The 23289-nt window shown below is 39.2% G+C and overlaps 1 protein-coding gene across 1 annotated transcript; it reads left to right on the forward strand.

Moving 5' to 3' along the window:
• The first annotated feature begins 10212 nt into the window (after nucleotides 1-10212).
• lclat1 (lysocardiolipin acyltransferase 1) lies at nucleotides 10213-21692 on the forward strand. Its single transcript, XM_023951297.1, has 6 exons — nucleotides 10213-10550; nucleotides 14522-14689; nucleotides 14887-15085; nucleotides 16389-16535; nucleotides 18849-18965; nucleotides 19724-21692. Exons 2-6 carry the CDS (start codon nucleotides 14522-14524, stop codon nucleotides 20248-20250), a joined length of 1158 nt encoding a protein of 385 aa, XP_023807065.1. The 5' UTR covers nucleotides 10213-10550; the 3' UTR covers nucleotides 20251-21692.
• The last annotated feature ends 1597 nt before the right edge of the window (nucleotides 21693-23289 follow it).

Below are 23289 nucleotides of genomic sequence, written 5' to 3' on the forward strand. Positions count from 1 at the left end.
TCTGTTTGAGTCTTTCATGACAGAAGTGGACAAAAAGTTTCTGTAATGTACCTTTTCCAGATTGCAATAGAAACTGTTTCTTCCGCCCCCTCCACTGGGGCAATCCTTCTGCGCACTTAAAGTAGTTTCCAACTTTACAGAGGAAAATTGAAGCCGAGGTAACCCCCTACCCCCACTCACTTAACCTGCAGTGGTTTGAAAAAAAAAAAGCAGACTTGCTTCCTGCTCATCCTTTCGAGTGATAGAACATCTTTCTCCCTGCATGATCAAAAGCGCATCAAATATGCGTGTGTGTAAATATAGAAGCGAGAGCATGCTACTTCCTGCCTTCATCTTGCACACAAGTTTTTTTTCTTCCCTCCATACAAAAGTTATTCCTGCTCTCTGAACAGCTTTTTGATTTCACAGTATGGGATGTTAAATGAATCTGTTTTTACAAGCTTTTCCAGTAATTAAAAAGGTTAAAGACAGTAGAGCCTCTGATCATTGCATGTGTGGAGTAAAATTGCTATTCCTTACGAGAAAAACCTCCCGATTGGCACGTTGGAAGCCTCAGATGATGGTCAGGGACCCTCAATGTTAAAGCCGAGCATTTTGGCTTGACCTTTTTAAACCACTTTCTTATGCTACGTATGTGATGCGTGTTCAAGAACGCGCTTTTAGCATAGGTGTTCACACTGGACGCGATACTAGCCCATGTTATCACAGCTGGAGGAGGCTTTGTGCTGAATGTTGAAGTGTTGCAAATCTAGTGAATCTTGCTCCAGACTTTTTCTTTCACAGCTCTTTTCTGATGTATGAAAGACTTTGTATTATATAATTCTGGCCGGCACAGACCTCAATTAGTGCTTTTTCCTTCATGAACAATTCTCAAACTTTCATGTTTTGAAAAAGACGCTACCCATACGTCACTTCCAAATCTGAATCCCAAATTGGTCAAAGTTCAACTGGTTTAACTTTCAATGTGCATTCAATGGTCACGTGTAGTGTAGCACGTAAGGTGCGTAGCTATAGCTTTGAACGTGGAAGCCCAAAATGCACATACATGTGCCTTTACATAAACATTGGAAGTGGCTGCTTGAACAAGCATTTCTGAGCCCGGTGTGAAGGTAGAATTAGAGAGAAAACAGTGAAGTGCCATTCTAGCTCTCTTCTTGGGGGACTAAGCCATTATTAATGTCCCACACCTGATAACTGTGGTCAACAGCGGTGTGCGTCTGGACCAAGGAGCCGGTGTCTGGCTCAGAATAAAGTAATGATTGTCTTTTGTGGCTTTCTTAATGACTGTTTCTTGATCTCAGTGGAAAAAGTAATGAGATCATGGAAAAATAAAAAAGAAGTTGGAGCTACAGTCCTCAGAGACATGAACTGAACTTGCACCCGGCCACGCAATTGTGTGACGTCAGCAAGAGACCTCTGAACTTTGCAGCGTCTTTGAAATATTAAAGGAGAAAGCAATGTGTTTCACATTTAATAAAAAAGAAAGATACCGGGCAGCAGAGGTTAAGGCGATATGAAAGAGAGCTGCGCCGCCTCTGTGTTGAACATATTTGTGTTTGGAGCAGCTCTTATCTCTCTCAGTTTATTAAGTCAGGCCTTATAATGAAAGAATATTTGCAACAATTTTTTTTTTGCAGCAACACAAAAAGCATAAAGTGAAGAAGAATGGCTGAAATACTAATAGGTGATCAATGTTTAACATGTGTTGCAGCAGCTGACTTCAGGTTCATCCTGTACAGGTTGAGGTTTAACCACTCTTAACTGTGAACCTTCACTATCTTCCAATAAAAGCTTGGAATGGTCATGGTTGCTGTAAAAGCCCATCCTGGCATTTGATGTCAAACAACAGCTTTTTGTTTTGTTTTTTTTTAATAAGAAAAAAATCTGCAGCTCAGGAGTTCAAACACCAAATGTGTTGAGCAAATAATGACTCTGTCTTCTCATTTACTGCGCAGAGATGAAGAATGTATTAGTAACCACATCTATTTGTAAGTGTTCCAGTAAAACCCCTCCAGTGTATGTGTCCCGTTTTTGGTTTGTCCCTATTATAATTTACTTTGAAGCCTGAGTTTCATCCTGAAAAAAACACAAAAAATGTGTCTGTTTTTAGTCAACACTTTTTAACACTAAGGCCTAATTTAACACTAAGTCCTGGTCCCTCCTGGTGGTTGGAAATGTCTACAGTCATCTTGCAAACAGAGGTCTCATCAAGGGTCACCGTCAATGCAGTGACATCGAGGGACAGTGTTACAATCACCGTTGTTGGCATGGGATGCAGTGACTTTAAAAGTGTCAAAGTGTGTTTGCCTGGCCATGTATTGAAACTCCCGTCCTCTGGGTGCAGTCACTGATAGCTCTTCTGGCTCATTCTTGGAATTCTTTCCAGTGGAAACAATCTCGACGCTGATCCCAGTGTGTCAGCGGAGTCTGACCTGCCAACCCCTGAATTTTCCCTGAGTCCCAACTAAGGCCTTATTAACACTGTTCCCTTGTGCTTCTCTGACTCGTTGATTTCATTTATCCTTATTGGTGTCATGAGGGGCAAAAACTGATTTTAGTTTTTTTTCCATTCCTTTTTAATATTTTTGTCCCTTCTTTCCTTTCTCCCAGAATCCAGTTTTGGTCTTCCAGCAGTTGAGATGTATTGCCATAGAGTCTGTTGTGTTTCACTCTACAAAGTGCTCCTGTTCTGTTAACCCCACCATTTTAGCACTGCAAACCCACAGTTCAAACCATAAGTTTCACTCTGTGCATTGGTATGCTTGAGCAAACCTTCCAAATGGACCCGTGCAAGTTTTACGCAAAACCCTGCCTGTTATTCCAAGCATCTTGTGTGTGAGGGGAAAGATTCTTTTCCCATGGTTCCTCAAGTGTGAGAAGAAAATACGGCTCTCAGGACATGAAGCAAAAAATTGGATCGTTATTTTTAACCTGTACAGAGACGGTCCACCAAGCTTAAACACATATCTGGCATCGGCTCAAAGAAAAGAGCCTGAATAAGAAATACTGAGAAGTGGACTGTAAGAGGGGAAAATATGAAGACATCTGGATGGTAAAAAAGGAGGTAAAATATAACACCTGTACTCTGTTTCCGCTAAATCACATGTTCAAGGTTGGACGACTTTCCTGGCGTCCACTTTAGATAAGGTTCATTGAGATAGGATGGAATGCAACCATGGCAAAAGTGAGACTTGTAAACTTGTTAAGTGTCATGACACTCTAATAAAATCTAACCAATGTTCTTTCCAAGTGACCCAACAAACCACAAAGAAGGCTCAAAACAGGAGCATGTGACCCCCATGAAATGAATAAGAATCTAATTTTGTCGTGTTCTTTCCCTGAATGCTTTGCTTGTCTGTCTTCTGCAAAAACTCTATAAAGAGAGCAAATGTCAGATCAAAGCATCTATCTGACGTGTTTGATACGTTTAACCCACTTGCAACATAACTCCAGCCTCAGAAACATGAGCTGCAGAACAGGAGATTATCTGTGTTGAAACAAAAAACATCACTGAATTCTTTTAAACTTGAAGGGTCCTAACAAAAATGTGCTGTACTTCTTGGTTTTGTGCTTTTCTGAGTTAATGACCCAAAGGCTGATGCTCTTCCGAACACTGTTGTTGTTAAAAATAGACAGCTTGTGACCCCACAGCTTTAATCCTTATTGCCTAGAGACCACGGTGGAAAAAGCAATGAAACAGAGAAGAGATCTGACACAAAGAGAGGTCAGCACACAAGTCATTCTACTGTGCATGGGCTTTTTCTGCTGCAAAAACTATGAGTGAATGAGTCCACTGTTGCAACAAGCTTTGGAGGCAAGAATGTTGAATTAAAAAAACAAACCAAGTGTCCTTTTTTTATTAATAAAAATCTAGCTCAAGACTAAAAATGCTGTGCAAAAAACCATGAAGACAGTCGCTCCCCTTTTCTATTTCTATTCTTAGAAGAAAGGCAAGTCCAACATAAATTCATGTTACTGCTGGTGTTGGCATTTAACAGGCAATTTGATGCAATTTATTGCAAAGCAGTTGCTGTTAGCTTGGCTTACCTCCCAAGTCACAGCTGCAGGTGGGGGTTGTTTTCCTGCACTAAAATCAGAATCTGTCAGAAGTCTTTAAATTTCTCAAGGCAACAGGTTAAGGAGCACCTCACGGTGGTGGTTTTCTTTTGAACCAGATGTGGAGCTCTTTGATGAAGAGCGGGCCGCCAACTGACAAACCAACAAGAGAAGCTGGTCCCAAAGCAAGGTTTTTCCACTCTCTGAAATGATGACCCTAGAGAAGTTTACACCGATAAAGCAATGGAGTTCACTCAGTCTCTCAGATAGAGTGCATGCCATGCAAAAGAGGTCATGGAAAAGTCTTGAGTTTGACTAAGTGCACTCTCTCTGCTGCCTCGTCTGTCAGTCCATCTCAGGCTCGCTCACCCACCCCGTACGCAGCCGCGCTGACACAAGACAGCGCATGTTCAGGCTCGGATGCACTCAGACACACTGACCAGTCCGTGCACACAGGCATCACTGAAAGCTGAGGTAATTTGTAACAGTAGAGCAGCTCATAACTGCGGGTAAAAGAAACAAATGACACATGCAAGGATTTACACAGCTTTAAAAGGCTATGTTTGATGGCTTACGTCAAGAAGTATATCATCCGTACCACACTGAATTAGTTTGGGTCCATTACTGGGAAGAGGATCTCAGGAGAAACACTGTAACATGATTAAAAAAATAATGATAAACTCCTGAGGAGTGGAAAACGATTTAATGAGTGCCAAAATTTGTTTTCATGTGATTTGGATTTTTTCTCCCAGTAACTTACATGATCTGAGACCATTTGAAAGGTTCAACATCCTGACAGGAAAACCTCGTATGAACAGTTAATTTATGCATTTATTCACCGGTTAATATTTCTCAAAGTAACTCAGCACAATGTAAAGAAATCAAATAAAATACAAGAAGGTTTATGGGGGAACATGAAGAACCTGCTCCTCAAAGAAGAAAGCGATACAAAAAAGGGCCAAAAAACCCACATACAGCTCCCGTCATTAAAGTTATTTACCACTAACACAAAGACCAAATGGCCTTCAGTAACACCCCTTTGCAAAGCACGATTTACATTTACTGCTTTTTAGAACTTCTCTTGATGTTCTTAACTTTGTCCTGTGATGTCTTTGCTCTTTCAGCTGCTCACCCCTCAGGGGTCGTCAAAGTAAATGACTCCATCATTTATCTGGATTTATCCTGACTTGGGACAAGCACATGTAAGCACCCCCATGTGGTTGCAGTGACCTACAGAACTGGGCATTCACAGACAATTCCCATCCAGGGACTCACAGCTCGAGTCTGTTGAGCTTCAGAGATCAAATGAGTTTGGGGGTGTTTATGATGGCAAAAAAAAAAAAAAAAACTGGATGGTTTGGACAGCTATAGCTTTTGAATGAAAATGTCATTGAATTGGACATCAATCCTTCATAATTGGTCATTCTTACTCCTTGATGATAATTCCAAATATTCCCACCTAACATGTGACAACTTCCTCTTGAGACATCACACTTAGGGGGTGATTTACACATCGAAGAACTTTACTCTGAAAATTCTTTTAATTAAAACACTATTTAAGTACGGTGATGCAGTTGCCTCACAGCAAGAAGTCCCGTTCAAGTCCCGGCTGGGGGACCTGAAACAGAACACCAATGGCAGACCTTTCTGTGTGGAGTTTGCGTGTTCTCTCCATGCATGCGTGGGTTTTCTCCAGGGACTCGGGCTTCCTCCCACCATCCAAAGACATGTTAATTGGTTACTCTAAATGGTCCCAAGGTGTGAGTGTGCATGGGTGTGTTATAGTGGCCCTGTGACAGACCGGCGACCTGTCCAGGATCTCCCCCGCCTTTGCCCACAAGAGGCCAGTATAGTTACCATAACCATTCGGCCTGCAACAATCAACCGGGGTCCTTCGACTAGTGCTGACGTCACATTATGTGATTGGCTGTTCGTCAGTCCGATGACGTGTCAGATAGTGATTGGTCTGGTCAAATTACTATACTACTATAGAAGATATTATGCGGTATGTTGTAAACAAGCAGAGCTCTGACACAGAGCAAGATTATGTTCTAAACGGGCTTTTATTATTATGATTATTATTAAGTGCGTTGCAGCCGAACGGACTGCGGTCCGAAACCTTTCTCCGGGGCGCACACTGTAACAAAGCACCTTCCCTGCCTTTTGAGGTATTCTGTGGAGAACTTTAACCAAGACGCTGAAATTGGGAATGTTTGAAAAACATCTTTCCACATATGGTTAAATATTTGATTTGGTCTTTGCAAAATTGTATTAATAATTAAATCCATGGTAAGGTTTCTTTCTAAGTGTGTGAATGTGTGTGTGAATGTGTGTGTGCATGAGTGAATGGGACTGTGACTATAAAGCGCTTTGGGCCTTCGAAAGAAGGTAGAAAGCGCTATATAAGTATACGCCATTTACCATTTACCATTAAAAATGAGTGTTTTCCATTGTTCCTTGAAATGTGTTTTAATGAGTAAAGCCTGTTAGAAAGTGTCTCAGTGAATGGCAAACTTACGTTAAGATGTTTTACGTTAAGATGCTATTTTACAGACTTTATTTACATTAACAGATGGAAAGTCTAAAAGCTGGAGCTTAGTTACAATCAATTGTGTTGTTGTGGAGAAATTTGGGCTTTTCCCTAAACTACAAAAACAATCTATAATGCATCGTGGCAAGAAATGACTGAAATGATTGCAAGTTGCAGCCTTATTCTTGACATTAATAATTCTGATTTTTAAGCCTACATTTAATTAGAAATTAGAAAAAGGGCTTTTATTTTTTTGTGCTTTGTTATGAAAAACAAATCACATGATGCAATTTAAGCTTATTCAAAGCTACATGTCTTCACAAAACACTTTTTTTGCGCCTGTTTTTCAAAAAATCGGCCTCCCCCTCAGCACATCCTTCTTTATATTGCTACTATTTTCACTGCTTCTTCAAGCACAACAAAGGATTCACTATCAAAATGTTAGATCTACAAAGCCCTCATTCAGTGCAGTCCCACTTTCTGATCTGATCTAACAGACAATCTGTGTTTTGTCACAAAACATCATGAAAGGAGCTTGTAAAAAGAGCACCCCCTGTTGACAGTTGTGTGCTGGGGCAGGTGACATGCTAACCATTTCTAAAGATGTATGTTCTCTGCTCATGTTTGATGATTAACTCATAATTGTTTGCAAAAGGTAGTGTCAGAATTTGAATAACAAGTAGAAATCTGAAGTCATTTTTACTGATCACTAAAAAGAGGTGTTTTTTTTAATTATACTTTCATGTTTTTTAACAGTCCCATTCCACATCTGTTCACTCGTCTCTTACACCATAGACCTCTCAAACCTGCCATGTTGCCATAACACAGTAACTCAACAACAGTTAGAGGCTTCTTCAGACCCATTTCAACAATGACCACCACATCATTTCATTTGTGCCCACAGCTGTAACTTCCTATGAGTCCCTGAGAACGTCTTTGAAATTACCACAATGTCTAATACCCACTTGGGCAATATTGAGCTATTTTGTAATAGAATTACATTAAAACTCTTATGTCTAAAAGGTCAAGAAACCAGCTACCATGCCCACAGACACTTCCAGATGAACAGGTTTTTCACTCGTTTCATCACAGCAAGTATTTGGACATTAAACTAATTAAATAAAATAAAAACATCTAAAATGCTTTTAAAAACCAATAAGTTTATTTCTAAAACTAAATTTTTGCACAATATGATATCAATCTCAGCCGTGTAAAACTGCAAAAAAATCCAGGCCACTGTTGCTTGCAGGTCATTGCTCATAATTTGCATTTATTGCTGCATTCAAGTGTTTTTGGACCACCTTGCTTAGACTCCACTCACATTAAAAAAGTGCAAATGACCTTTTAAATGTATCAAAATATAAAACATCACAAAACCAGCCGTAAAAACGTATTTTTCCATAAAAGTTACTGTTGACAAAAATGTGCAAATTAGAAGAAAATGAGCAGAAAAAAAGCCTGAACGGTTGTCACAAAATCTATTACAAGGGTCATATTTTTTCTTCCTATGCAATTCCAAAATTCGTTTTATAATGACAGATAAAGTTATTAATTTTAACACCTGGACAAATTTACAAACAAACCCTGAGAACAACTTGGACAGGTAAAGTTGACACATTAGACAATTTTTCATGTTGTTAAAATCAAACACAAAATAAGGTGTCAAACATATCAAACCTGAAAGCAAGTCAGAAACAGATGATGAGGCTCCAGATGCAGGAAGGACTGTGTGTCAATCAGGGGATATTCAGGCAGCTATTCAGACTCAGAAATTACAACTGGAAATTTAAACTTCATTAATTCAACTTTAAAGCAACTTTTTAACCCCGTCATGCCTGAATAAATGTTTAACTAGGTAAAAAATATATTTTTCTGTGTTTTTTTTCTGTTCAAGGCGAATAAAGGAATAAATGTTATATTACAAATTAGTCACATATGGCGTGAAGGGGTTAATACAGTCATCTGTCAAACATCCAACAGGTGATGGAATCTGACTGAAAACAATGAGAACAGTTCCTCAACATTAATGATCTTTCCGTCTTCAATCTTTTTTGTCCAAGGCATATTCTGACCAGTTCTGTTGAGTTTTTGGTGCTTTCAGAGTCGGATCTCATGTCTGATTAGGCCTCCTACAGGCTGGAGAATTTGTAAAATGCACAACATCTTTTTTGACCTTGTAAATATGAAATACTTTGCTGAAAGCAGCTCAAATGAAGGCATATATGCATGAGTTTGAGCCTACAGTCAGACACCACCACCTTTGAAGTGGGGGAAAACCCGGATTTACTACCTACGTTTTCTGTTGTGTTTACTCCTACATAATCAGTGTAAAAAATCGTATACAGATTGCTTTTCCTGTGTTTCTCAAATGTATTTCAACAAGCTACATGTGTGTATTAACAGGTTATGTGTTCTCAGGACTAAATAAAAACAGCAGACGTTTTCGTTTCAAGAACAGGCACTGCAGATTTTTTCTATATGAACATATTAAGACATAATTAGTCAGTATTATACTAAATTACCACAATATTAAGGTGTTTAGATGCTTTTTAAAACATTAGAAAAAATTGCAAAGTAGGGGTTCCCCAGTATTTGACAAATTATCTTCATACATTATTCTCCTCGAACTTTTAAACGGTATGCTTGGAATAATATCACCCAATCGAATAATGTGAGTGGCGGAGTGTGTGTGACCCTGCAACCGACCGGTGACCTGTCCAGAGTGTACCCTGCCTTGACTCAACAGTAGCTGGAATGGCTCCAAGATCCCCAAAAGGGATTCAGGGGGTTCTAAAAATGGACCACGTTTTAATATTGCTTCTGCAACTGCAAAAAGCAAGTTCAGTGAAGCTTTCAGAACATTTCATTGTGAATGAAAGAAATACATGCAACAAGTTATGATTTATCTCTCTCTCCTCTATTCTTGATTATTATTCATCATTTAGTTCTCCATGCCTCTGTTTGGTGCAGTGCTATTCATGTACTCTCGAGACGACTGTTGTTGTGAATTTGGGCTACACAAATAAAATTGAATTGAATTGATTTCATATTTATGGGATCATACTAAAAATGAACACATGTGGTCTTATGAATCATATAACAACTGATTTGAGATTTTTCTTAATGCTTTTTGGAGTTTAAAAGACAATTTTGCACATATTTAACCTATACAACCCTAATTATTTTGTATATTTAAAATAAAAAATTAATTGACACATTTTATCCTATTAAGAGTTTTCTTTATGATGATTTATTTCTATTTTTTTACTGTATTGTGTTGACCGCAACAATTAACTTTATACCTGATCACTTGTGCTACTTTCTAACTAAACATAAGTAATGTATCGGCAATAGACTTTATTGTTGGCACCAAGCAAGTATTTTTGTTATTAATTATTATTGATATTATTATTGATATTATTATTGATATTATTATTGATTATTATCAATAATATTATCAATAATAATAATATTCTAACAAATCATTAATACTTGAGAACAACGCTTAAGTTCTTTAATTAACAATTACCCTTACAGTATAATATGAAATGTTTTACATACAGTTGAATAGTTTGCTGGGCTCATTCATGGTTTTGCTGAAGTCCGCGCGCTCCCGTTGGGGGCACACAACTTGCCGTAGGCGAGCGGAACTCAGCGTTACACCGTTGCTTGCAGGTTGGCAGGACGGTGGTTGCACGTTAGCTGCACGTCGCTGGGCTCAAATATTGCAGAACTGCATTAGCGAAGTAAATGGACGAGACCGGCAATAGACAAACAATTTGCCATCTTAACTCTCCGTAGCTCTCAGACCAGGAAACGCGGCAGCTGAAGAGAATCGCGTCAGTCGAGGTTAGCTGTTAGCATGCTGCTATGTCGCAACCAATAACATTGCAGCTGGGTGTTTGGACACATTGGGTGTAGCACACCTGAATCAGCATTAACTGCGGAGTAAAAAAAACAAGAGGTGCGTATACTTGAATTTTAAGAGTGTGTCGTAATTACCTTTTGAGTTGCTTCAGTGATGTTAGCTTGATTGTTATTTCTAACGCTACATAGTTAGCATGTTGCGATTGACGTTACTCGGTGCTCAAAATTCATTTGCACCGTGACCGACAAAAACTTTTTTTCCCTATTCGTATAATATTTAATCATTTGTTACAAGTTCATACTACATTCTGTAAATACTATATCGGTTCGTGCTTATGTTTAAATTTCAAATAATTAGTTATCGGGAAATATTAATTGTTATTACTTTTGCAGATAAGAGATCTGTTACCATTGGCTATTGAGTCTAAAAGATATATAATTACCCATAGCAAGTGAATTGTCACTTAAAAATATGTTTAAATCGTTTTGTTTGGGATTAAGGCTCGTCCATGTCCACTTCCAGGCCTCTGATATTTATTCAGTCTTATCTGTTGCTCAGCCCCTCTTTCCTCATCATGCGCATCAGTGATTGCTGCTAGTGTTAAGAATTGACGTTGTGGATAAGAAACCTGTGCTGGGTCCTCTTCATATTTTTGTATATCAAAATTGTTGATTTTTGACTACAAGTTTAAAATAACCAAAACCTGTTAATTAACTGCTAGACATAATATTTTTCAGGGAAAACATCCATTTACGGCTTAATCTAATTTTTAACCAGTTAAACCAACACGTTTTCTAGAGAATTATCTATATTTGTTCATAGTTTCTGTGTAAATTGTTTATATACAAAAAATTACAAAGAATATTGGTGGCCATACCTGTTTAAAGACCCACTCCAATGACAATTGTGTTTTTAACATGATCTTCTGGCATTTGTCTCATGTTGGAGGACATATTAAAAGGAAATTGAGATTAAAATAGCATTTCTGACCATTTATTTACTCATATTGTTGTGAAAAAGAAAGCTTGTAGCAGTGACGTATGTGCTCCAGTCGGCGGGCCACAAACATCCCGCTTCGCTTCATTCTGATGCGTCCACTTACTGACAAATAGATCCATGGACGTCTTTGTTTTCCTTGTCTGAGCTGACACCTGTACGGATAGTTAGCTCCCATATTACTTGCCATTTTTGTTGCACCTGTTATTTTAAGTTGGGCTTGTGAGGAGATGTAAGCCAGCAGAAGAGCGTTTAAACACCATTTTTTTAGCCTAAAAACGCCATAATCGTTAATAAAACATCACTGGGAACACTTTTAAAATAGATCAAGAGATGATTGGAGTTGGATTTTAACTTCCATAATAATTCTCAAGAATAGCTTACATTAAAAAAAAAAAAAAAAAAACGCCAACAAGGTTTCTTTCTTTCTCAGACTTCTGCAATCCTTTCCCTCCAGACTTAGTTTCACTTTAATGCCACTTTCATAAATGTAACACGTGTGAATCCTCCTTGTCTGGTTGAGGCTGTCCTATCTCGTCTTATCATCTCCAGACATCAGGGTTTGTTTTCTAGATAAATGTTTTCTTTTTTTAAATCTTTAAACTTGCCTTAAAAAAAAAAAAAAAAACGTTTCGTGGCACATTTAATTTTTCCTAGTAGCATAATTTCTTTTAGCTATCAAGCTTCTTCTCTTGATGTTCACTCCCTTTTTCTCTTACGAGTCCCAACACCCAAACAAATTCACTGTTTAGCCTAGACATGCTTGACCTCCTCTTTCTGCTTTGCTCTGCTGAGATGTCTGGTCTTCGCTTAAAGTTTGGAATGTAAAGTGTCTGCCAGCAAAGTCAGACATTGGCTGTCAGGAGAGCATTTAGGGGAGTGCGTTCAGGATTGTTTCTATGGTGACCAAATACATTTGAAATCAACAAAATGGATTGTACTAAACAAAACTCACAAGTGGTTCTATTCCTGTCCTTGATCATGAAAACAAAGGTTTCCATGGAATGTCTTATATAATTCTTGTCTTCTTGATCACTTGCATTAGGAAGAAATTCGATGTGCATTTTTGCATTGTTCTGGGTTCTGGGTTCCAGTGTGACGACCTGCATATTTGTGTCAGTTTTTCCAGCTGCCTTTGGTGGTGCTTGTGTTTGACAGGAGGCATCTGTGTGTGGGGGACATAGTGCTGAAGTTGTACTGAGCAAGCCTGTTGTCCACACCTTCCATGCCTCATAATTTCCATTGTCAAAACCAGTAACCCTTAAACCCTCATGGCCATCATGGTCATGTGACATAACTTCAACGTACCCTAGCTCACGTTGGTTGCCGTCATGAAAGGTGCCGCATCAGGGTGTCAACAAGGGCAAGGCATTGGGTGTTGTGCTCCAATAAGTGTATAATTGTGATGGAAAGATGTCGTGTGAGAAAGAAAACACCTGCTGGTAGTAATTGCTCATTACAACGGCATGTGTCAGCAAGGTGAGGAATGGTGTGCAGAAAAGAATCTGCTTCCTTTTCAACCTTCACCTCTAGAACTGTATAAAGATGATGTATATTTACACTTCCTGTAAGTTTGTGTTTCCTTTTCTCTGCTCTACCTGTTGATTTACCTCTTATGCATGTACATACGCTCCATTATTTATTTAGACTGATATTTTAGATCAGCAAACCATTATTACTGTTGTTCCGCCGACTGTAGTTTTATTTAAAATAATAACTTTGAGAGGGCTATTTTTATCAAGATATTAGTTCTTATGACTTTTATAGAAATTGCATTGATATTTTTTAATAAAATTGGTCATTTTTAAGTGTCAGTAGATTTCATCATCAAATAAACACCTTTTGACATGCACAAAGTCACTTTTATGGCATATATAAATGTTTATTTATTGATGAACATCTTATTAATCTCCATAATTGCAACTTTTTGATATGTATTTACACAAAACCCTTACTCATGTTGTTTTTATGTTTTATTTTTGCTTAATTAGGGATGTTTTGAGTTGTTGAAAGACACACAGTGGTGCTAGCTTACCCTTGCAGGTCTGCTTTGATGACCCTCTGTCTGGGTTTGAGTCACAGGTTTTTCCAACACGTCACTGCATTTAACACCCGATACTTTTATGAAAAAATCAATTAGCCTAATAGGTCGCAAGATAGGATGGCTGCAGACAAACGAGTGGCTCATCTCAGAGAGGGGGTGGGACAGGTCTGCCATATGTTTTTTTACGCGTTTAAAATATTTATTATGATGCAAATAATATAATCAGCAAGAGGATCATGACTTTAGACGAGTGTCTAGTCAGGGTTTGGTTGGTACTAACAGTAATTTAGTAATTATTTTTATATTGGTGGCTTTACTTCAGCACCAAGATTTCTTTTAAAAACTCATCCACCGTTTTTCCCAAAACATTCTTTATGTTTTCCAAATTAATTTGAAGATGAATATTATATATGCAAGGGGAAAATGCCAAATGTGGTGCCCATTATCAGAAATTAACGTACGACTCGGAGGCCTGAACTGTCCAATGTCAAGTTTAAATTGGATTTCACAAGAAGTGGACCATTTGACAGGTGGTGTGACATGTCGTCATGGTAACAGTTATAGAACCTGCTGCATAGCTGATATATAAAAATTAACTAGACTAAGCCAGAACTTGCTTTAAAAAATTGTTGTTGTTTTTTTTCTTTTTTTGTGCATTAAAGACATCTTGAGTCACAACATCAGCTGAGCGTTATCATGCATTCACAGTTTGCTGATAAAGTGTTCCCATATTTATACATTTTCCATCTCTGTGCTGCATGCCCAGAATTTTCCACTGTTTGTTGGGAAATATATCTGTGGGACAAAAGAACAGTAACCTTTGTTATCAGTGTCGTTTATCACATTTTTCATATCTCCATCAGCATTAATGAAGGGATTCGGCATGCTGAGCCGCGATGGCGCTGTCCAAACTTAACTAGTTACGCTTTAACAGTCATAGCTCAGACATTAACTCCTAGAGATGATTATTTTCTGTTTTTCGGCAGAATGTTTTACTAAAAAACCTAGTCTTCTTTGTCTCTTCCAGATGGCGGTGTCGGTGCGGGGGCTCTACTTTGTCGTGACCCTTTTTTTGGGTAGCTTCTTTGGAAGTATCTTCATGCTGGGTCCAGTTTTACCCCTCATGCTGGTTTCTCCTGCTTGGTATCGCTGGCTCACGGATCGAATAGTTGCCACCTGGCTTACCCTTCCTGTGGTGCGTAGGTTGGCTTGTTTCTCTCAGCCAGCTCCTCTTTAGTTATGATTTTTGTCTGCTCAAGAACAAATCATTTCATTGTATTTAAACTTTTCACCATTAACGCTCTTCGTACTTTTTAAGCCATGGTTGGGGCTCTTAATTGATGTTTCTGATTCCTTTTGTTTCCTCCTTCTCTGTCCCTTTGACTCCGGCAGTCTTTGCTGGAGCTTGTTTTTGGGGTGAAGGTGGTGATTACAGGTGACGGCTTTATTCCGGGTGAGCGGAGTGTGATCATTATGAACCACCGCACTCGTCTGGACTGGATGTTCCTCTGGTGTTGTCTGCTCAGGTACAGCTACCTTCGTCTGGAGAAGATCTGCCTCAAGGCCGGACTAAAGGCTGTGCCTGGCTTTGGTGTGTATACAGTGGATACTGTTCCCTTATCTACAAACACCCTCATGAACTCACTTTCCCAAACCTTCTTTTTGGTTTGATCAAATAAAAACTTCATAGTAACAATGATAAAACATAATAACACGTCAATGTTTGAGGTCAGATGTTAATAAGAACTCACCAATGCAAATCTACAGTAGTATGACGATCTATAAATGATGGTTTAGACAAGCTAGCTTTGCTTTTCTCAATATTTCAAGAAGTCATGTCATTGGGATGACTGGAAATCTGCTTTACATTCTTTTGGTTTTTTTGTTTTCTTCCTGAAAAACAGGCCCACCTCTGCATGAAATATGTCTAGAGCAGTGTTTTTCAACCTTTTTTGAGCCACGGCACACTTTAACCTTGACAAAAATCCCGCGGCACACCAGCATCCAAAAAAAAAAAAAAAAAAAAAAGCAGAAATTCATGGTCTCTATTGATCAAGACCCCCCCCCCCCCCCCCCCCCCCCGCAATCTCACGTGCATTTTGTGATAATTGTGGCCAAAAAAGCAGGAAGTTGCGGCTGTTTTTTCTAAGAGATGAAATAAAAGTTAAATTAGAAAAGTTAGAAACTTGTTGTCTAGAACTTGTTTGTCCGTTGAGGTTTCTAGACATTTCACGCGGACGACGACTCATTGTGCGCTGGGACACTGGCCCTTTAAGCCAATGCATCATGGGAGATGTAGTGTGAAAACTGCCGAAAAAGGGCAGAAAGACTCGCGTCTGTGAGCTTCATTGTTTTGTTCACGGTCTGACACCGGACTCTGTGGAAAGCTACACCACTAAAGACGAGCTTTAGCTGGTATTTTTGTTGGAACTGAGAGACTTTATGAGCAGAATTAAGAACAAGGAAGTGAAGACTTTAACCACTTCTGATTGGTCAGACTGCTGACATGTGATTAAGCCTTCAACAATGATTGGCGGAGACTGGTAAAGGGGCGGGACTTTTCCGCAAACCGCTATAGCTGCAGGTAAATACCGTCATTCTTATCAAAATGTCTTTAATAGAATCAAATAAACACAAATAAAAAGTAATTTTAAGATCTTTTATATAACTAACTACTCAGTGTTTCATCAGGGCCTGTTTGGATGAACAAAGAGCTGATTTCCGGGAGATGGAAAATGTTTTTAGATCAGTGAATGATTAATGAGGGTAATTTCCCACGGCACACTTGACCATCTCCCACGGCACACTACTGTGCCGCGGCACACTGGTTGAAAAACACTGGTCTAGAGTAAGTCAAAGATGAGTTGTGGCTTTGACATGTTGTGACTTTTCAGGCTGGGCGATGCAGGTGGCCTGCTTTGTCTTTATCCACCGTCGCTGGGATGTAGACAAGAAACATTTGGAGAACATGTTGGACTACTTCTGCGACATAAAAGAACCCCTGCAGCTGCTTTTGTTTCCTGAGGGTACAGACCTCACTGGTGAGAAAAAAAATCAAGCTCATTCCTGACATTTTTTTTTCCCATCATCCTAAAAGTATGTAGTCAAGCAACCGTTTTAGTGACTGAAAACCCAACCGCCACTTTTATATTTAATCCCTTTCCTACGTGTCATTTAAAAACTGATTGCACATAAAACTAGGACTGTTTTTAAATGCTTTCTTTAATATTGAATCAATCTTTATTAAAAAATTTGATTTTAATTCATGAAGTCAAATTAATTGGTTTTCTTTCTAATGTAATGTTTTTTAGACAAAACAGTTTCAATTAGTTTTTACTGTAATTAATTATATGAGTTCCAGCTTTAATTACTATTACTAGTTCTGTGAAAACTGTTTTATCGTTGCCAAATAAAATGGACTTGAATGAAAATGTAAAACATAAAAATTGCCATTGAATTTTGGTAGTGAAACCTACGGTAGCTCTAAATATGACCAAATTGATCTTTTTTTTCTGTTAAAAAATCTTTTGATCTTTCAGTCTATACCAGACGGAAGGGAGTTAAGTAGAGAAGGGTGTTGCTGTAAAACTCATGAATGCATTTTAATTTGGAGCATTTATATTTTTAATTCAACATATATTGGGAGGGTTGTCAGATTGTCATTCTAAAATAATTATTTTGGTTATAATAAACTGAACAAAGGTGGAACTTTTACTAAAGTCTTGCATGTAATAACAAACTAAAAAGCAGTTTTGCTGCCCTAGAAAATAAAATGAGTTGCTTTATTAGAAAAACAATTAATGTGTTTAATCAATGTTGTATTTTTTAATAGTTTGATTTGATGAATACATTTTCAAACCCATCCCTGATGTCTTGTTGCATTATTTAGAATCCTTTATGCCATTTGTTTGAATGGCTTTTTGCATGTCTGCACACGTTTGAGTTGTGGGTCTAAGGAAAAGCTGCATATCTGCACAATCATCTCCTGATATCCTTTTAAACAAGGGTTCTTGTTTAATCTTCCACTAACACTTTATTTTGAAGGCTTACGCACAGACCTTTAATCTGTTAGATCCAGTTCAGGTTACACAGCTTTAAAAGAAAAAATTCCATGACTCAACGTGAAGCTTGCAGAAGCGAGCAAACAGTTGTGTAAGAGAGACGAGTCACAGCTTGGTTTGACAGCAGAGGCCGGATCCACTCCAGTCTGGCCATTTGGGTTCTTTGTATGAAAACAGTTCTACAACAAATTCGCAAAGAATGTTTGTAAATATTATTGGTGAAGGTTCTCATGAAGGTGACATCTTAAAATTATTATTATTCCTGCTGTTTATTGGGCTTTTGTTGCCAAAATGGGCTTTTATTGGTAAGAAGATGTGCTTGACTTTGTAGTTATTAGCTTGCATTTGGTTCTCCATGGATGGATGGATGGATGGATGGATGGACAATCAAATATAGAGAAATTAAACGAGGGATAATTCGATTAGGGTAGTTTCAGACTTGATCAAAATCAGATGTTGCATCCTGATAAGGGATCTTATATTTATTTTATTATTATGATCGGCGCTATATATTTAAAATGTATTATTACAGATGCAAACTACCAGAAGAATGCACACCATGAACATTTTTTTGCTGTAAAGTTTAGCAGAAAATGGCACTAGTTTGAGCAAGAGGCGCAAAAAAACAGTTTGGATTTGGACTCTAATCTTTTAATAAATGTTTAAAACTGACAGCAAGTCTCGATTGATTTGTCATAATGCAAAGAAAGGCTGAAAAAAGCATTTCAAAAGAAAAAAAAGAATGTTTTTTTGTCTTTCATGAGAATTAAACAGAGAGACTCTGAGGGACCGTCCACAAAGTGCAAGCTCCGAAAAAAAGTGATCCAAAATAAAACAACAATACAGTCTCAAAAACAACCAAAACAAATAGCATTGGTATGAGTTAGTCATGGATACTCATCATCATTTTCATGCTACATCAACGATTTTGGAAGAAAGTCATTTGTAAATTAGCTCTGAAGATCCTAAAACTACAGTCACCAAACATTCTCACATGACTAATTATCCCCTGATTTTTCTGGTTGGTATTTTTGATTGGTTGTTGGAGCTACTTCAGTGTTAAATGAAAAAAAAATCAGGGAAAACCTGGAGCTTTTCATTTCACATTTGTTCGTTTTTTTGTAACGCGTTAAACAGTCGGGACTCCATATCGGCAGATTCTCCAAATCAAACTTATATTTATATTAAACTTGTATTTTGCTGTCTGCTTTCATATTTCCATATGCACACAATTCTAAAACACAGCTTGGAGTTCAGTTGCCTGAGCACTGTTTTGTGTTTTTTCTTCCCCAGAGAACACCAAAACAAAGAGCGATGCATTTGCTGAAAAAAACAAGCTGCCAAAGTTGGAGTATGTGCTTCATCCCCGCAGCACCGGGTTCACCTTCATTGTGGACAAACTACAAAAAGGTCGGGATGAGCTACGCTGCCGCTTTTTCATATGATGTCAGTGGAAACATTTGACTAAACACCACTTAGTCTGTCTGCAAACAGCACACACTTGCAGTTTTTGCTGATTAATGTTGTTTGTTCAAGTGTAAACAGGCAGGACACAAAGCCTTTTGTAAAAATGGAAATACTGCATCAGCAGAGTTACTAGAAAATGACACGTTACCAAAATGACTGCAGATATTCCACTGACGTTGGCAGACGGGGGTCGTATTTGTTGCGCTTTAGGAGGTGCTAGACCTGTGCTTTATGCTCCTGCCAGGATTGCAGCTTCCCCGAGCATCTCCTGTTTCTGAATGAGCTAATACTGGCAGTCCTCCAGGGGCTTTAGTGCCCCCTCCGGCCCCTCGTTCCCACCGTCCCTCGCCCTGGATGCTGAGCATGGCACTAAGTCGCTCAGCAGGTGTCGGGAATCAATATGATATCATCCGCCGATTCTCCTCTCCTCACTCTGCGCCACTGACTCACCGTGCGCGATGTTTTTTTCCATGTACGCTGTGCCCCTCTGGGTTCTATTTTTAACCCTTGATAGAGCTCAGCTGTGCTGAAGCTGGCACTGTCAGGTGTCATCCTGTAGCTTTGAATACTCCTTCAGCTCTGCCCGTTTCTTCTGAAAGGCCTTGCAGGTCAGTTTCAGTGCTAGAATCGGTTAGTCATCACGTAACAGTTTTACTTTGTTTGTTCTTTGTCTTTATTCAAACGTATGTTGTCTTTGCTAGGAGACAACCTGGACGCCGTCCATGACATAACGGTGGCATACCCCAAGAACATTCCCCAGACGGAGCGCCATCTCATACTGGGCCATTTTCCACGGGAGATTCATTTCCACGTCATCCGTTACCCCGTCTCCTCCCTTCCCGCCGCCTCCTCTGATCTTGAGTTATGGTGTAGAGAACGTTGGGCGGAAAAAGAGGTCCGCCTGCGGGACTTCTACTCAAGCCAGCCCCGGGGGTTTGTCCGGGACGGCGTTGCACTCGTGCCACCTTGTAAATCGGAGCTCCGAGTGTCTCTGATCAAAGCTGCCTCACTGCTGTACTGGACTAGCTTCATCGCTCTGTGCTTCACCGGCCTGTGGCTCTGGACTCCCGTCAGGCTGTACTGCCTGGTCATGATCGCCGTGTACGTGGTCCAGCAGAAGTTCTTTGGAGGGATGGAGCTGCTGGAGTTATCTTTCCATCAATACTGGAAGTCCAGGAGTGAGAACGCTGGTCCTGGTAAAAGGGAGCAAGATGAAAAGACAAAGTGATGCGAGAAAAAAAAGGAAAAGAAAATTGGCAATGGCGTGCTTCCACTCCATCATGGAGTTAGAGCTCAGTTCAGAGAAAACAGAGATCTGAAAACTCCATTTAAAAAACAGAAAAGGTAGTGAGCCCCCTGATGGAATGCATGGCCTCTAAGGATAGCTTTCAGTTCAGTCAAAAGAAAAAATGAGGGAATGTTAAGTACATTTATTCCTTGCTGGGTTCAAGGAATTCACCTCATGCGATCCATGTTATGTCTTTTATCCACAGCTTTTTAGCTTGCAGTCATTTTAGCATTCTGTCAGGTTTATAGCTGGACGTCCAGGATCTCATGAAAACCATCGTATTGTAGATTGTTTTTTTATTTTATTTTATTCCAAGAATGGAGCAGAGCCATAGTACAGACCATCTGTACACATAACCATGACTTGACTTTAATCATCATTCAATTGAGCACTTGAATTTGTCCTGAACTGCTGTCTTTTAGCAGCATCAGTGTCAATCTAAATGAACTTTGTGGTCTGTACAGTCGTTCAGGTCAAACATAGTTTACAGTTTTTACTAAAAAAGAAAAAAAGAGATTCTGGTCTTTTAATGACCACATTTAAACTAAATTAGACACAAAAAAGCCAAAATTAAGAGAAAATGTTCAACTTTCAAGAGACCAAACAGAATGTAGGGGATGGGGGGGGGGGGGGGGGGGGGAGAATGTCCTGCTGGGACAACAGGATCCTTCTGTGTTTTATGTGCCACAAAGAGCCAGACTTGGAGTGGAAAACTGAAGGCGGCGTAATCTAAAAATCCTGTAATGGCCACCTCTGGGTTAGTCTTTTATCTGCCGGACAAAGATTAATAGAGGGGGGGGGGGCGGCTAAATTCAATTTGCAAGTGACTGTGGCGAAACCTGGTCTGACAGTGCCATAAAAGGACAGAAATTGAAATAAGTTCGAAGCAGTGCTTCAGCTGGGCTTTTATCCTGGGACATGCCGTCTGTCCCGCCGTCCTCATTGCAATCACAATCGCAAACCTCGCCGTTTTCTGTAGGGAACTCTGACATGACAGCAGTTCCTGGAACACTGTGCAACGTGTGCTGTAGCTTTACTTCTGCTTAACTTTGCAAGACAAATCCCTGTTGTTTCACTTTACAGAAGTCCTTTTGTGCATTTGCAGTTTTGACGTATTGTCGTTGAGGTGTGAAAGAAACTGATACAAGTCACTGTGATACTGTCAACAACATTATTATGCTTTTCACCAAACACCGTGGTACATCGTCCCTCGAATTGCTCCCAATTCTGCTAAAATGTTCCCCCTTTTTTTGTTTTTTTATTGTGTTGAGTTGATTCTTTTTCTGTGATTTTCTGATAATGGACCTCTGAATTATCCTCAGGTAAACACGGTGGACACTCATACAAGTCAAACGTATATCAAAATAAAAATCTCTCATCTATTTTGAAGTCATTTTCTTCATTTCAGGACATTTCAATTTAAATATTGTTTAGAAAATGTTCATTCAGGTACATTTTTGTAGAGAAGGTTCCAAAAAAATGATCTATAAAATACAGCATTTTAGAAGTTTAGTGTAAAAAATGCTTCTATAGCTGCAGCTTTAAGGTTATTATGTAATGAGGCCTTTAGAAGACCTTGACTGCTCATATTATACAATACCAAGGTGCATGCATGAGTGCATGTGTACCCATACACTAGCAGAAAGGTCAATAGCTTTGAAGGTGAAGTGCAGTCGCCATAGTAACTCCTGTTGACTCCCCTGTCTCCTGGCAACGGGATGTAGAAATGATGTCAATGGAAAGCATGCTATTTTCTCCTGGTGACAGAATGATGTCACTTCTTTGTGTATGTGAAGAGAGAGATGGAAAAAGAGAAATTCTGGATTATTTAGGAGGGGACTGTGTTTCTGATATCCTGTCAAACGTGAAAGACAATAATGGAGGAGGAGGGAGGCGTGACTAAAATAGCTGTAAGGCTGGTGAATCATGAAATAATTGGGGGTTCAATTTCTTTTTTTCCCAGCCACACCCGCCTTTCTTTTTACAGCTCTTATGCTAGATGTGAATATCACTTCAGAGATGACGTACGGGCTCCAGCAACCTTTCAGACACACGAGTTCGTCATGTCATAACGACTCTGCTGTTTCATTGATTTATCCTGTGGGAATCCTGATGCCGGAAATTATTTTGAGCAGGTAATTGTGTGAACAAACAACTCCATAAGACAGTCACGCCTAGATTTGAGTCACTCCCGCCCACTGCAGGCAAACAGGATCAACAAAGCGGGTTAATTACTCCTATTTGGCTTGATGGGATTTTTTTCTTTTTTGCAACAAAGACAATCCTGAGGTCATCTGAGGACAAAAGCCAAGAAAGGCGGTGATGAATAATAAAGTATCAAGGTGAGGTTTCCAGAGAAGAACCTCCTTTCTGTCTCTAGTCATGCGTGGAATTTTAATTGCAGTAGACCTTTAAAAAAATGAAAAGTATTCCCACAAAAAAGGAACCTTGAAAGGAGTTGTTTGTTGTGACAACCTTAATGCTTGATTGGAGCAAGTCTATATCAAGTTGAGGCATCTCCTGGGTGGGGGGGCTGCAGGAAAGCATGCCTATTGTTGATTCTTCCAGTGTGACACAGGCCCTCGATCACACCAACCAAGACGTCTTCCAGCAGCATCTGGGCTAAAAATAGATCCACGGCAGCACCGCAGCGCTGGTGGGTGGATTAGGAGTAAGTCATCACTTCCTATTTATAAATCAGATGCAGTCAAACCTAATCATTACGGATGATTCACTGGGTGTTGCGTGAAAGTGGGAGTGCTTTTTTAATCTGGCACACTTACGTCTTGCAATATTTGATGAATTCTTTAAAAAAGCAGAGTAAATCTCAAAGATTAGACTTTTATGTGTGTTTTATTTTTAACGGAGTGAATATAAAATGAATGGAGTCACATATTTTTCCAAGAGGATTCAATATCCCTTGTGCTATCCCATAGGGTCAAGATGACCATTGACATGTTCTCCCTACCATGACAAAGG

This window comes from Oryzias latipes, chromosome 22, assembly GCF_002234675.1.
Source record: "Oryzias latipes chromosome 22, ASM223467v1".
NCBI classification, from domain to species: domain Eukaryota; kingdom Metazoa; phylum Chordata; class Actinopteri; order Beloniformes; family Adrianichthyidae; genus Oryzias; species Oryzias latipes.

What these genes read in the sequence shown, in the direction of transcription:
- lclat1 (XM_023951297.1), top strand. Translation starts at nt 14,522, where the DNA reads ATGGCGGTGTCGGTGCGGGGGCTCTACTTTGTCGTGACCCTTTTTTTG. An exon ending in CCTGGCTTACCCTTCCTGTG is followed by an intron (nt 14,690 to 14,886) that starts GTGCGTAGGTTG and finishes TGACTCCGGCAG; the next exon opens with TCTTTGCTGGAGCTTGTTTT. An exon ending in AAAGGCTGTGCCTGGCTTTG is followed by an intron (nt 15,086 to 16,388) that starts GTGTGTATACAG and finishes GTGACTTTTCAG; the next exon opens with GCTGGGCGATGCAGGTGGCC.